The sequence below is a fragment of the Taudactylus pleione genome, unplaced genomic scaffold (assembly GCF_031769625.1).
Source record: "Taudactylus pleione unplaced genomic scaffold, aTauple2 ptg000386l, whole genome shotgun sequence".
NCBI lineage: Eukaryota > Metazoa > Chordata > Amphibia > Anura > Myobatrachidae > Taudactylus > Taudactylus pleione.
In genome coordinates this window covers 9,531,027-9,545,854 of record NW_028284787.1, presented here as the reverse complement: position 1 = coordinate 9,545,854, position 14,828 = coordinate 9,531,027, and the positions used below count along the sequence as shown (strand labels likewise).

Here is a 14,828-nt window from a genome sequence, read left to right as displayed (position 1 = left end):
GAGCTAACAAATTAGCTCTGAAGTCAGCCCACAGTTAATGCGTATTTCTTTGCGTATCTGAGCAGATTCAAAAACATATACGTGATAATTAGCCTATCAGGTGTAAACAGTGGGTTAACAACACAAAGGTCCGGGAACTTGATTCTATGATGTAAATGATATTATCAGGGTTGCTGTAGTGAGGAGGTGAGATTAATTTGGGGAACCGAGATGAACAGAATGTAGCGATGGTGCGGCCTCCAGTGCTAGGAGGGGAGTTTGTAGGAGGTGGGCAGTGAGGGAGTTTAATGAGATGTGGATGAAGCTGGGGTGAAGTGACAGGGAGAGGACGGTGGTAGGAGGGATTAGCAGTGCCGTAGTAGGACTGTGGTGGGATAGAAGAGAATGGTAGGAGGGATTAGCAGTGCCGTAGTAGGACTGTGGTGGGATAGAAGAGAATGGTAGGAGGGATAAGCAGTGCCGTAGTAGGACTGTGGTGGGATAGAAGAGAATGGTAGGAGGGATTAGCAGTGCCGTAGTAGGACTGTGGTGGGATAGAAGAGAATGGTAGGAGGGATTAGCAGTGCCGTAGTAGGACTGTGGTGGGATAGAAGAGAATGGTAGGAGGGATTAGCAGTGCCGTAGTAGGACTGTGGTGGGATAGAAGAAAATGGTAGGAGGGATTAGCAGTGCCGTAGTAGGACTGTGGTGGGATAGAAGAGTGGTAGGAGGGATTAGCAGTACCGTAGTAGGACTGTGGTGGGATAGAAGAGAATGGTAGGAGGGGTTAGCAGTGCCGTAGTAGGACTGTGGTGGGATAGAAGAGAATGGTAGGAGGGGTTAGCAGTGCCGTAGTAGGACTGTGGTGGGATAGAAGAGAATGGTAGGAGGGATTAGCAGTGCCGTAGTAGGACTGTGGTGGGATAGAAGATAATGAAAGTGGAGTAATGGGGGAAGAGGGGAATCTTTTATGTTTCTCTTTTCTGGATAGATTCCTTTCAATCAGGTGCTTCAGCTTATAAAGTGATGTGAGCTACATTTTGTGAGACATTGAGCTTAGCTCCTATCACATGAGGCGAGGAGCAGGACTGAAGTAGATCTGATAGAGTGAGTAACTTAAATTGGATTCAATAGGATATGGCAAGCAGTGGAGGGATTTGTAGAGTGGAGCTGCAGATGTGGGACGGCAACAGTGGAATATTGGTTGTGCTGTGACATTTTGGATGGACTTAATTAGAGCAGTAGCTTGAGAATACCAGGTTGTATTAGTCAAAGCAGAAGATAAGAGAATGAATAAGAGTATTAGATGATTGCATCTTAAGTAAGGAAAGATGTGTTCTAGCAATATCTTGAAAATGGAGATGACAGGACTGTACAAGAGACAAGTTGTGAGGATAAAGCAGAGAGTGGATTCAAGGGTAACAGTAGCGCACTGAGCTTGGGAGACTGGGAGGAATTAAGATAATAAAGCGACTCTGGTAAGAAGTAAGAAGATATTTTGGGCATGTTCAGATTAGGCAGCTCTGCAACATGTCATGTGGAAACAGCAGAGACAATTACACCAGATATTAAGGATGGGCAGAAGTTAGGGAGGGAAGGTAGATCATTAGGGCAGTGGTTGTACTGGAGGCTTAGGGGGAGATTTATCAAATCTTGCAGAGATAAAAGGTGGAGAAGTTGCTCATAGCAACCAGTCAACTTCTAACTTTTCTGGTTCAGTCTGTAAAATGACAGTTAGAGAAGCTGATTGGTTGGTACTTTATATATCTCCACTGTATCTCTCTCCAAGATTTAATAACTCTCCCCCTTTTTGAGTAAATTAGTACATTGAAAAAAGAGGTGCACCATAAACAAAATCAGGGGCTGAGAACAAAGTCTGGTGATACTTCACCATATAGGGATCTCTTTAAAAAACAGAGCAAATAGCAGCACATGAAAATAATAAATATGAAAATAAATTTTTTTTATCTCCATATTTAAGTGTCGGACAGCCCTTGCGGCAAAGGAGATATCAAACAACTTTCACATTTGCTTATCTCAGCATTTGTGAAAGTGTTTGTATCGCCTGCGCATACTCCGATCAGCATTGGTAACATCTGATTGGAGAAGCAGCCAGGTGAGCAGAAAGAAGAGGGAGTCAACGAGATAGTGGGAGCTTCCATGTGAGCAGGGTGACGGAGCCACCTGGGATGGTGAGGGAAAGCAGGTAGAGAACACCTTGTCCCTGCTTTTGTCCATTTCTTTAGGTAAGAGGGCACATCATGCCATCTAGCCAACGGCATCATTGGCATACACAGGGGGGGGGGTTCCGAATGCCTGGAAACCCCCTCCCCAGTCCACACCATGACCCCAAAAGAAATAGTATACAATACAAATGTACTAATGCTGCATGTTCTCCTCAGTATCACAAATTAAATAATTAGCACCACCTGTGGATCTTTTAACATGTGTCAGCCAGTAATGATTACACGTGTGTACCAACTAGGAGATCTGGAAAACATGCACTGTTAGGGTTCCAATGCTATAGACAATCAATAGGGTTAATAATACTGTATAATAATACACTATCCAATGCATAAGGAGACCAACATATACATACTGTATATGTCCGGGACAGTGCTAGGTTCTTCTGCTGCTCCCCCATACTCCCGGATTTCTTCCCATGCTCTGGAATGGTGCCCACATCCATGTGAAATAAAAACATTCAGCTAAGACAGGATGCCCCTACTGCTGCTTCTAATGGCTTACTGTGATCACTGGTCCTGTATATGCTGAAATTATGACATACACTATACTTTGTTTGTATGAAGCATGTTAAAGCTGGTTAATTGCTAACTACAGTATGTCATCTTCATGGATTGGCCTCTAAAATCAAGCATTAGGAAACTCCCAACTAGAAATCCTGCGTTTGCCCCTGGGCATATTCGTCAGTATCACTGCGATACTAAACTAATATGGGGCTGGTATTAAGGTTCATTGCTAAATGGGGTCCATAGTCCCTCTAATTCACAGGTTCTCAAATTCGGCCTTCAGGACCCCAAACAGTGCATGTTTTCCAATTCCTCTCACAAAATCACAAGTTAAATAATTAGCTCCTCCTGTGGATCTTTTTAAATGTGTCAGTGAATAATGAATACACCTGTGCAACTGCTGGGTGACCTGGAAAACGTGACCTGTGTGGGGTCCTGAGGACCGAGTTTGATAACCACTGCTCTAATTTGTTGTAAATGAAAAAATATTTGTATATCCAAAAGCACCTTATATATAAGTGGCAACTAATTTAGTACACTGCCTACTGTTCAATTTCAGTGATTCACTGCCTGCATCTCTGAATATAACTGTGCATATAAGGAGGCTTCTGACAATACCACTGTTTATTACAAACTGTCCATATGAAGTGAATTATTAGATTGGAATACTAAAACTGACAGCTTCTGGTCAATATATTAAATACGTTGCTACTGGAATATTAACTGGTATTATAATATATAGATGTTTCAACAATTTGGGGTGGCTACCCTCCAACATGACCCATTCCATTAGGTACAAAACACTCTGCTCCTGGACGTCCCACCTAATGTATGATTGCAGCCACCTGTGTTGAACTAGGTAATTGATGAGACAAGTGTTTCAGCACAGGTGTCTGCAATCATACATTAAGATGGAAGTCCAGGAGCAGAGCATTTTGTACCTAATGGAATAGGTCATGTTGGAGGGTCTATGGTTATGTTGACTTATTGGTTTTATGAATGTGGATTTTATCATAATAAATTTGTGCACTTTTCATATGAGATTAACCCAGGTCTCTATAGTTATTTACTTTTGGTTTATTTAAGAATAGTGATTGTCAGCCAGCTGTATCATTTTAAGACTTAAATAAATCATTGGGGCTACAGTGTTTTTTGTAGTGCCCTAATAGTGTTTATTGTGGGTCAGCGCTAATTTGTGTTCTATTTTGTGTACAGTATTATGGAAAATGTTGAAGTTTAATGATTAATGTTGTTATGCATTCTAGTATTAATGTAAGATCCTTTAGCTAGTGCTAATATGGGAATCGGTCGCACTATTGCCCTATTTCAACTGACTGTTTTTATATATTATGTTTAGTTTTTTTGTTCTGTTGCCTTGGCAACAGGTGGAGGGGTTTCCCATTGGCTCTTGTGGATCACACAGCATAATGACATCACTGGGGACGCGACGCTGTGGAGATGGCGTGCTGGACCAGGTGTAATCAGATGGCGGCATCTGTCCAGGTGAGTACATTTGGATTATTGATTAATAGGCATTGTTTTGTATACTTAAGAGCACACTGTTTGTATAAATTTGTATCCCAAGTGACGAGCAGTAGCTTGAAACGCTGGATTGATTAATGAGATTACTTATTAAGAAGATGTCTGAGTGTCGTCAATTGCTGTGTATATATATATATATATATATATATAGTAGCATGTAGACGGGCACTCAGTATACAGGTGAATCGCCGGGGTGCCTGCCTAAAGATTGATATATGGCATGTCTCCTGCTCCGTGGAACAAAAATAGGCGGCACTCGTCCGGACTTGGTAAAACAAGTGAGTGGTTTTATTCCAACATGAGCCGACGTTTCAAGGCCCCAACGGCCTTTTTATCAAGGTGTGAATAACCAGAGATAAGTGCGTGCTTACCTTAAATCTAGTGATCACCAAATGAGGTCTCTGGTCCAGCAGCGCGCCTCCGTGCGGCGGGAGTCGCTTGTTGTGTGACGTCATCAAGCGGCGTCGTGTAGGGAGCGGCGTCATCAAGCGGCGTCATGCATCAAGCGGCGTCGTGTAGAGAGGGAGCCAGTGCCAAAGCTGTCTCCATGGAAACCGACAAATAGAGTGCCACAATGTGAGCGGCTCACGCTGCGCACGGAGGGAAGCGCTGCGGGATAAAGTGAAACAATGAAAAGTGAATGGATACTTAAACATACTGAAAATGATGTTAAAAACGTGAAGAAATAATGACATGATAACATATGGTGTAAGCAGAGATAGATGGAACAGCTGTGGTGCAGACATGCTAAATATATATACCAAATCCCCCTTCCAAGGTTACTGTTCAGTATAAAGCCTATACATTATTGACTGACAAACATAGGACCGAATCAACTCATAAGAAGTCCCAACAACGATATCGAAACATTAAATTATGTTATGGATAATTGATAATTGTCAACAGAAGAAGGCAACAGTGTAAGATATACTATGTTTTTAAACACATGATGCCCAAGATATCTTCTCGTTAAGTCCACGCGGGTGTACTGTGTCCAATAAAGTAATCCATTTGGTTTCCAGGCGCAGAAGAAGTTTAGCTCGATCACCTCCTAATAGTAAAGGGGCAACGTGATCTATGATCTTGTATCGTAAACTAGTAAGTGGGTGGCCGGCAAGTTTGAAATGGCGAGCCACCGGTTGGTCAGAGTCTCTACCCTGTATGGCCAATTTGATTGATGAGCGATGAATGGCCATTCTCTCTTTGAACATACGAGTAGTTTGACCTACGTAGTTCAAGCCACAAGGGCATGTGAGTAGGTATATTACAAATCTAGACGTGCAGGTTAGGACATGCTGTATATAATACTTCTTCCCAGTATGAGGGTGACTGAAACAATTAGAGGGTACCATATAACTACACGTGACACAAGAGGCGCAACGATAACAACCAGGTTTTTTGACTGTAATGCCGCTTGAAGTGGACGTTAGAGAGTGTGAGGTTATGTCTGCCTTCACCAAAATGTCCTTAAGGTTTCTACCTCTCTTGTAACTGATGAGAGGGGAGGTTGTAGACAATGAGACAAGATCTTTGTCCGTGCGCACTATCGGCCATAAAGCTTTCGCAGCTTTAGAAACCACCGGACTGCTGAGGGTAAACTCAGTAACAAATGGGATGCTGTCCCTCTTGGTGGATTTTGCTGTTGGATATAGTAATTGATCCCTAGTCATCATTAGTACCTCCTGCTTGTGTTTTAAAAGAGTGCCATTGTTGTATCCCCTGGCTTGAAACTTCTGAATGATTTTGTCTATTTCAATCTCCATCTGAGTGGAGGTGTTGGTGATCCTAGCCACCCTCATCATCTGGGACTTGGCAAGACCATTTTTAAGAGCTGGCGGATGAAAGCTGTTAGAGACCAAAAGAGTGTTTCTATCCGTTTCTTTTGAGTACACTGAAGTAAATATGGTGCCTTGATTCAGGGTAATACATACATCGAGGAAGTGTACTGAGACTGGACTGCAATTAAAGGTAAATTTAATCGGAGTGTTGTCTTCATTAATAAAGGTTGATGACAGCAATCAACTGATCCTCACTGCCACTCCATATCAAAAAAAGGTCGTCTATATACCGTGTGTATGTAAAAATATGTTTGGAAATTTCGGAATCTGAGAAAAAGAATTCATGTTCTTTCTCGAACATGTAAATGTTCGCGAACGATGGCGCTACGTTCAATCCCATCGCGCATCCCTTCTTCTGTCTGAAGAACGATCCGTTAAAGTAGAAATAGTTGCGCGTTAATGTCAATTCTAGTAGTTTAATGTATAAGGCAATATTACACTCATCGAAGGCATGATTAAATAGAAACCGTTCCACTACTTGTAGACCCTCTGTCTGGGGGATAACGGTGTAAAGACTCTTTACGTCCATTGTGCACAACAATGCATTTGTAGGTATGGCAGTGAGATCCTTTAGTTTGATCAAAAACGAGGTAGTGTCCTTAAGGTAGGTTTTTTGTTGGATCACAAGGGGTTGTATGAGCCGATCTAGGTATCGTTTTTGATCAAACTAAAGGATCTCACTGCCATACCTCCAAATGCATTGTTGTGCACAATGGACGTAAAGAGTCTTTACACCGTTATCCCCCAGACAGAGGGTCTACAAGTAGTGGAACGGTTTCTATTTAATCATGCCTTCGATGAGTGTAATATTGCCTTATACATTAAACTACTAGAATTGACATTAACGCGCAACTATTTCTACTTTAACGGATCGTTCTTCAGACAGAAGAAGGGATGCGCAATGGGATCGAACGTAGCGCCATCGTTCGCAAACATTTACATGTTCGAGAAAGAACATGAATTCTTTTTCTCAGATCCCGAAATTTCCAAACATATTTTTACATACACACGGTATATAGACGACCTTTTTTTGATATGGAGTGGCAGTGAGGATCAGTTGATTGCTGTCATCAACCTTTATTAATGAAGACAGCACTCCGATTAAATTTACCTTTAATTGCAGTCCAGTCTCAGTACACTTCCTCGATGTATGTATTACCCTGAATCAAGGCACCATATTTACTTCAGTGTACTCAAAAGAAACGGATAGAAACACTCTTTTGGTCTCTAGCAGCTTTCATCCGCCAGCTCTTAAAAATGGTCTTGCCAAGTCCCAGATGATGAGGGTGGCTAGGATCACCAACACGTCCACTCAGATTGATATTGAAATAGACAAAATCATTTAGAAGTTTCAAGCCAGGGGATACAACAATGGCACTCTTTTAAAACACAAGCAGGAGGTACTAATGATGACTAGGGATCAATTACTATATCCAACAGCAAAATCCACCAAGAGGGACAGCATCCCATTTGTTACTGAGTTTACCCTCAGCAGTCCGGTGATTTCTAAAGCTGCGAAAGCTTTATGGCCGATAGTGCGCACGGACAAAGATCTTGTCTCATTGTCTACAACCTCCCCTCTCATCAGTTACAAGAGAGGTAGAAACCTTAAGGACATTTTGGTGAAGGCAGACATAACCTCACACTCTCTAACGTCCACTTCAAGCGGCATTACAGTCAAAAAACCTGGTTGTTATCGTTGTGCCTCTTGTGTCACGTGTAGTTATATGGTACCCTCTAATTGTTTCAGTCACCCTCATACTGGGAAGAAGTATTATATACAGCATGTCCTAACCTTCACGTCTAGATTTGTAATATACCTACTCACATGCCCTTGTGGCTTGAACTACGTAGGTCAAACTACTCGTATGTTCAAAGAGAGAATGGCCATTCATCGCTCATCATTCAAATTGGCCATACAGGGTAGAGACTCTGACCAACCGGTGGCTCGCCATTTCAAACTTGCCGGCCACCCACTTACTAGTTTACGATACAAGATCATAGATCACGTTGCCCCTTTACTATTAGGAGGTGATCGAGCTAAACTTCTTCTGCGCCTGGAAACCACATGGATTACTTTATTGGACACAGTACACCCGCGTGGACTTAACGAGAAGATATCTTGGGCATCATGTGTTTAAAAACATAGTATATCTTACACTGTTGCCTACTTCTGTTGACAATTATCAATTATCCATAACATAATTTAATGTTTCGATATCGTTGTTGGGACTTCTTATGAGTTGATTCGGTCCTATGTTTGTCAGTCAATAATGTATAGGCTTTATACTGAACAGTAACCTTGGAAGGGGGATTTGGTATATATATTTAGCATGTCTGCACCACAGCTCTTCTATCTATCTCTGCTTACACCATATGTTATCATGTCATTATTTCTTCACGTTTTTAACATCATTTTCAGTATGTTTAAGTATCCATTCACTTTTCATTGTTTCACTTTATCCCGCAGCGCTTCCCTCCGTGCGCAGCGTGAGCCGCTCACATTGTGGCACTCTATTTGTCGGTTTCCATGGAGACAGCTTTGGCACTGCCTCCCTCTCTTCCCTACATGACGCCGCTTGATGACGTCACACAACAAGCGACTCCCGCCGCACGGAGGCGCGCTGCTGGACCAGAGACCTCATTTGGTGATCACTAGATTTAAGGTAAGCACGCACTTATCTCTGGTTATTCACACCTTGATAAAAAGGCCGTTGGGGCCTTGAAACGTCGGTTCATGTTGGAATAAAACCACTCACTTGTTTTACCAAGTCCGGACGAGTGCCGCCTATTTTTGTTCCACGGAGCAGGAGACATGCTCCGTGGAACAAAAATATATATATTTCCATTATAAACTGCACTCGCCAGACTTTTGTAATCAGCAGCAAGGTCCTTTATTGGTTTTTAAAAAGGGTCATAGAGAGAAACAGCGTTTCAGTCTTCACTGGGACTTTTGTCCAGATACTTTATTTATTTAATACTTTTTCTCACCTTCAGTAGGGTAGATTTGAGGGTCTTTTACCACTTTAAGTCTTTCTTCTCCAGAATCTTTAATCAACTTTTTCTACAATTAAATAAAATTGAGGGAGATTATATGTCTGGTCCATTTGTGCAACAGTTGTATATATCAAGATATTTGTCCATGTTAACAACAGTATTACTTATTAAATGTTTATTTCTGATCAAACATATTTCAAAAATATTATGTATTAAACAGCTTACCTCACTAAACCTAAAGAGAAGTGATAATAACACAACAACTGGATAAACAGCCAGAGTAACTTGCAATCCAGATATCATGGAAATTGTAGAGATGTCAAGAAGACCAATCTCAACAGTGTGCTTGAAATTAAACAGAAACAAATAAAGTTAATACTTGATCAAGGCAACCAGAGTGTCAGAATAAGAGTCAAAGCAAATGTCACAACATAAGCACAAATTATATATTTCCTTTTGTTAATTGTAACCCGATTAAAAATGTATGATCATGCTAAAACAGAACAAAAGCTATGGTATAATATTTGAAATACAAAGATATGAGAAAAACTAATGAGAAATGTATTGCTGCACACCTAATCATGATAAAATAAAATATATGAGTATTACTTTTGTGTATACAAAGTTTGACAAATGGGTTCATGTGCTGTTGTTGATTTATCTTCATTGCGGTATTAGATTCTCATCTCGCCTACTAACAGGTTTATGTATCAAGCAGGGCAAAGCTTAGAGAAGTAGTCCAGTGGAGAGGTTGCCGATAGCAACCAATCAGCTTTGAAGTAGGGATGTGCAGGCTCGGATAGGTTCGAGTTTGCACGTGGAGTTCGGATTTCTCCCTCCAAAAAAACGGAACTCAGAACGAGGCAAAACGTCATCTTACATGGACGAACATCATCATTCCTGGACAAAAGACCAGGAATGATGATGTTCGTCCATGTAAGATGACGTTTTGCCTCGTTCTGAGTTCCGTTTTTTTGGAGGGAAAAATCCGAACTCCACGTGCAAACTCGAACCTATCCGAGCCTGCACATCCCTACTTTGAAGTAGCATTTATCAAGTACAATCTATAAAATAATAGGTAGGAACTGATTGGTTGCTATGGGCAACTTCTCCACTGGTCCACTTCTCCACGCATTTCACTGCTTAATACATAAACCCCTAAGTCACAGTATTGTGAGAAGGTGTTTAGGAAAAGGATGATTAGGTAAGAGTATTTTTACTTGGTTTATTTTGAATTTCAGATTTGATAGGGGCAAGTCGTTGGCAGATAATGCAGACATAAGGAAGGCAAACATAAGCTTCTGCTCAGGCTCCAGAAAATACTGTCTAGGCAATGTAAATAGAGAGTATCTCAGGTCAAATGTATCCACAGAAAGACTCGCTTATCAGTCATGACTACTGTATATAAAATGCACATATTCATGCAATTTATATAAAATGTGCTGATCTTGGTACTCTCCTGGTAATAGAATACAAATTAGGGGCATATTCAATTGGCCACACAATTTTGTGCACAAAAATTAAAACGGATATAGTGACCACTTTTTCATTACCGCAGGTATGCATGCCCCTGATACACGCGGTATCCAATTAGAATAATTAGTAATGGTAATTTTTACCGCAAAAACCTGTGAGTAGTTTAAAAAATTTTTTTGTAAAACAGCCTGTACCCCAAAAAAATATTGGGTAACAGTAATAATGTTTATTACTGTCCCAAATAAAAATATTTTAATATTTAAAAAAGCTGCAAATGGCTGATTTGTGCATTTTTTTTTTAATAATTTTTTTAGTTTCATAACGAATAAAATTAAAAATGCAAAAGAAAAGTTTTGACCAATTTTATAAAAAAAAGTTAAAAATATATAAAAAGCAATTATTTTTTGTTTATTTAAATAGTGTCATTAACTTTGGAGTGCATAAATAATGAAAAGGTTGATTTTAGGGTAATAATGACATGTAAATATTGGACTAATTAAGCTAACTGGTAATTTCGAATTGCCTCATTAGTCATTAGGGGAGGAGAAGTGTCCAAGGGGTTCTGAAGTGATTCCCTACATTTTTAAGTAAAACAGGGATTTTCTCTGTCTTATGGAGCACACACATGGTCAGATTTTTTTCAGATCTGAACGATAACGATTTAAAAAATCATTCAATCATTCATATCTGAAGGAAAATCTGACATATCTGACATATCTGTCAGATGAACGATTTGAACGATGCGCGTTCCCGATGGTCAGATAACGATATCTGACATCTGATGTGTTTGCAGTCAGACTTGGACGATTCCATTCACTTTAATGCAGTCAAAAATCGTTAAAATCGTTCAAATCTTTGGTAAAATCGTTCAAATCGTTCATCTGACAGATCTGACAAATCTGACCGTGTGTATGCTCCATTACCATGGCTTGAATTTCTCTCCGGCGATTGAATAGGAAAAACCTTGTGGCTGCAGGAAAAAACTGCGTCCGTTATTGAATATGCACTTTAGCGCCTGAGGCGGCAGGAACGCAAAGGCAAGTTTGTTATAAAGTGTTGTTGCAACTGTAATTGTAAATTTAAATTGAAAATATTTGAGAATTATGAGATGTTAGTTTATTGGCCATTATCGATAATGACTATTGCAATGATTCTGAGACAAATGAATGTACCTTGAAGCATAACATAATTGTACTTTAATATATCATGTGCTGCAACAATCTCCTAGAGGTCTGGATAGTAGACAACCATAGCTAAGTAATATTGTCTGTTGAGGTAAATACATTTACACCAACCACATTTGGTACATACAAACGTGTTCACATACATCTAGCCTCCTTGCGCATTAAAAAGCCCTTCTAGTCGTGCCATGCCGTGGCGTGACTCGGTAGTGTTGAGCGTCATTTCGTCCAACTTTTTACCTTCATATATGTATTAATTACACAACGGTGCCTATATTCTGTGTTGGCTGTGAGTGTATTTGCATGCGAAACGCTACGTTATAGTGTCACAGCTGCATGTCGGGTATTGTTTTAATCAGGAGGAGCTGCTTGTGCGTTCCATTTGCACCACTGTGTGATTAAGATGCGTTTGAAGGTAAAAAGTAGCACAAAGAGATGCTCGGCGCTAACGAGTCACACTGCACTCACATGTTATGTCTAACGCGACTTGTTGCGCACATAGGATAGATGTATGTGGACACATTTGTATTTGGTCATTTATTCTGCCTTTGCCAGTTGCTAGTATTAGTATTCATTTCTAGAGCTGCAAAAAAATCGATACAGAACTCATGTGGCATGAATGTATCCTCTTGGCACATACTTTTCTGTAGGATGTCACCCTGAGCCAGATTCTGATTCATTTGGCCATTAATCTATTTTGGTTTGCTGGGAAGTTACTGGGTGTATTTTTGGTTTGCTGGGAAGTTAGTGGTTGAAATTTTGGTTTGCTGGGAAGTTACTGGGTGTATTTTTGGTTTGCTGGGAAGTTACTGGTTGAATTTTTGGTTTGCTGGGAAGTTACTGGCTGTATTTTTGGTTTTCTGGGATGTTACTGGGTGTATTTTTGGTTTGCTGTGAAGTTACTGGGTGTATTTTTGGTCTGGTCGGGAGGTTGGGCACCCTTACCGCCACAGCTGTGCGGCGTTGCCAGACCCCGCAGTAGCTGAATGGATGCCGCGCGCATGTGTGCAGCATCCATTCAGCTACTGCGGGATCCGGCACCACCACACAGCTGCGGTAGGGGTAAGGGTGCCGGGAGAGGGCTGGGGGAAGCCCAGCTAGTGACGGAGTGCTGGGCTCGCCCCCAGCCTGACATTACAAGGGAGGTGTGCCATGCGGACACGCCCACAAAGAATGTAATTTAGGGGGCGTGGTCTTTGGCAATTAGGCCACACCCACATTTTTGCGCGTGACTAGAGGCCCATAAGAACCATCCGGCACAGGGTGCGGCTACCCCTGGAGCCGGCCCTGTCACCACACACAAATGTATTACAGATGACATTATCCATTCTCTACATTCAGAACACTGCATGAATAAAGTAATACCTGCTCTTCTTTCTGGTGAATTAGGACAATGTTGAAGCACATGTAACCCACAAGTAAGACAAAACAGGCAGTGATTCGCTGTGTATGAGTAAACCAACTGTAAGAAGGTCGGCTTAGGACTGAGCCCCAGAAGTGGAAGTCTTCCAAATACTCTGTGAATTTGCAGTAGAAGAGCTAAAAGACATAAAAAGAAATTTCTTTAACTGTCCACTGATCATGTTATACATATAATTTATTTATTATATCTATATATATATATATATATGTATATATATATACACCATTCCAAATGGCGGCACTCTGGTAGAAATAATTATCAGACTCACATAGCTTCATGTAGCGACGTTTCAGCGCCTTTAATTAGCGCTTTTCTCAAGCTTATAAGCTTGAGAAAAGCGCTAATTAAAGGCGCTGAAACGTCGCTACACGAAGCTATGTGAGTCTGATAATTATTTCTACCAGAGTGCCGGCATTTGGAATGGTATGAAGTCAGTGCATGGAGGTGTTACTGTGGAGGGCACCTGGGACTGTTTACTTTTACCGTTGAGTGCCGGATTGTTGACCTCTTTGATATATATATATATATATATATATATATGTATTATATATATATATATATATATATATAAATATACACACACACACTGTATATATATATATAAAATAAATTTGTCTGTTTGTTTGACTGTCTGTCTGTCCGGTTATGCATCTGGACACCCCTGTACTGATTGGGATGAAACCAACGCGAGGTAGTCCAGATGGATCCTGGCCATGTTTTAGGGGGGTTAGGGTCCTGGGTGGACCTCCCAATGGTGTAGGTTGGGCGGAACTTTGACATGAGGAGCATGTTCTGAGCCTTCCACTGGATGGATTTGTATGAAAACTTCACATAGTGGTAACATTGTATCCCAGAAGACATACTAGGGGGATAAAGTCCCAGTCCCAGGCTTTCCTGTTGGTGTGTGCTGGCCAGAACTTTGACCTGGGGAATATGGGCAGAACTTTGACCCAGGGCCTGTTCTTGGCCTTCCACTGGATGGGTTTGGATGAAAACTTCAAAGAGTGGTTGCAATAGTTCTGGGATGCCTAATTGAATGGTTGAGGTCCTGGTCAAACCTCTCGTTGGTCTACGCTGGGCAGAACTTTGACCCGGGGATGCTAGGCAGAACTTTGACCCAGGGAGTCTGTTCTGTGCCTTCCGCTGTTTGGATTTGGATGACATCACATAACTTGGACGAAAACTTCACAGAGTGGTAACATTGGATCCCAGAAGACATACTAGAGCACAGGTTCTCAAAGTCGGTCCTCAGAACGCCAAACAGTGCATCTTTTCCAGGTCTCCTCACAGAATCACAAGTGATATAATTAGCTCCACCTGTGGATTTTTAAAATATGTCAGCGAGTAATGAATACACCTGTGCACCTGCTGGGTGACCTGGAAAACATGACCTGTGTGGGGTCCTGAGGACCGAGTTTGAGAACCACTGTAATAGGGGACTGAGGTCCCAGGTCGCACCTCCTGTTGGTGTACGCTGGGCAGAACTTTGACCTGGGGAGCCTGTTCTGGGCCTTCCAATGGATGGATTTGGATGAAAACTTCACAGAGAGTTGGCAATTGGTCCGGGATGCCTAAAGGAGTGGATGGAGTCCCAGTCAGACCTCACAGCGGAGTGCGTTGGGCAGAACTATGACCCAGTGAG

General features: G+C 41.4%; 1 protein-coding gene across 1 annotated transcript in view; it reads right to left on the bottom strand.

Annotated features, from left to right (window-relative positions):
* Positions 1 to 14,828, bottom strand: part of PKD1L1 (polycystin 1 like 1, transient receptor potential channel interacting) — a 291,862-nt gene that overhangs the window by 82,864 nt on the left and 194,170 nt on the right. The window contains exons 33-35 of the mRNA XM_088445652.1: positions 13,129 to 13,302; positions 9,332 to 9,451; positions 9,101 to 9,173 (exon numbers count right to left, since the gene is read on the bottom strand). Coding sequence (XP_088301778.1) covers positions 9,101 to 9,173; positions 9,332 to 9,451; positions 13,129 to 13,302 — 367 coding nt within the window. The remainder of the gene's footprint in view (positions 1 to 9,100; positions 9,174 to 9,331; positions 9,452 to 13,128; positions 13,303 to 14,828) is intronic.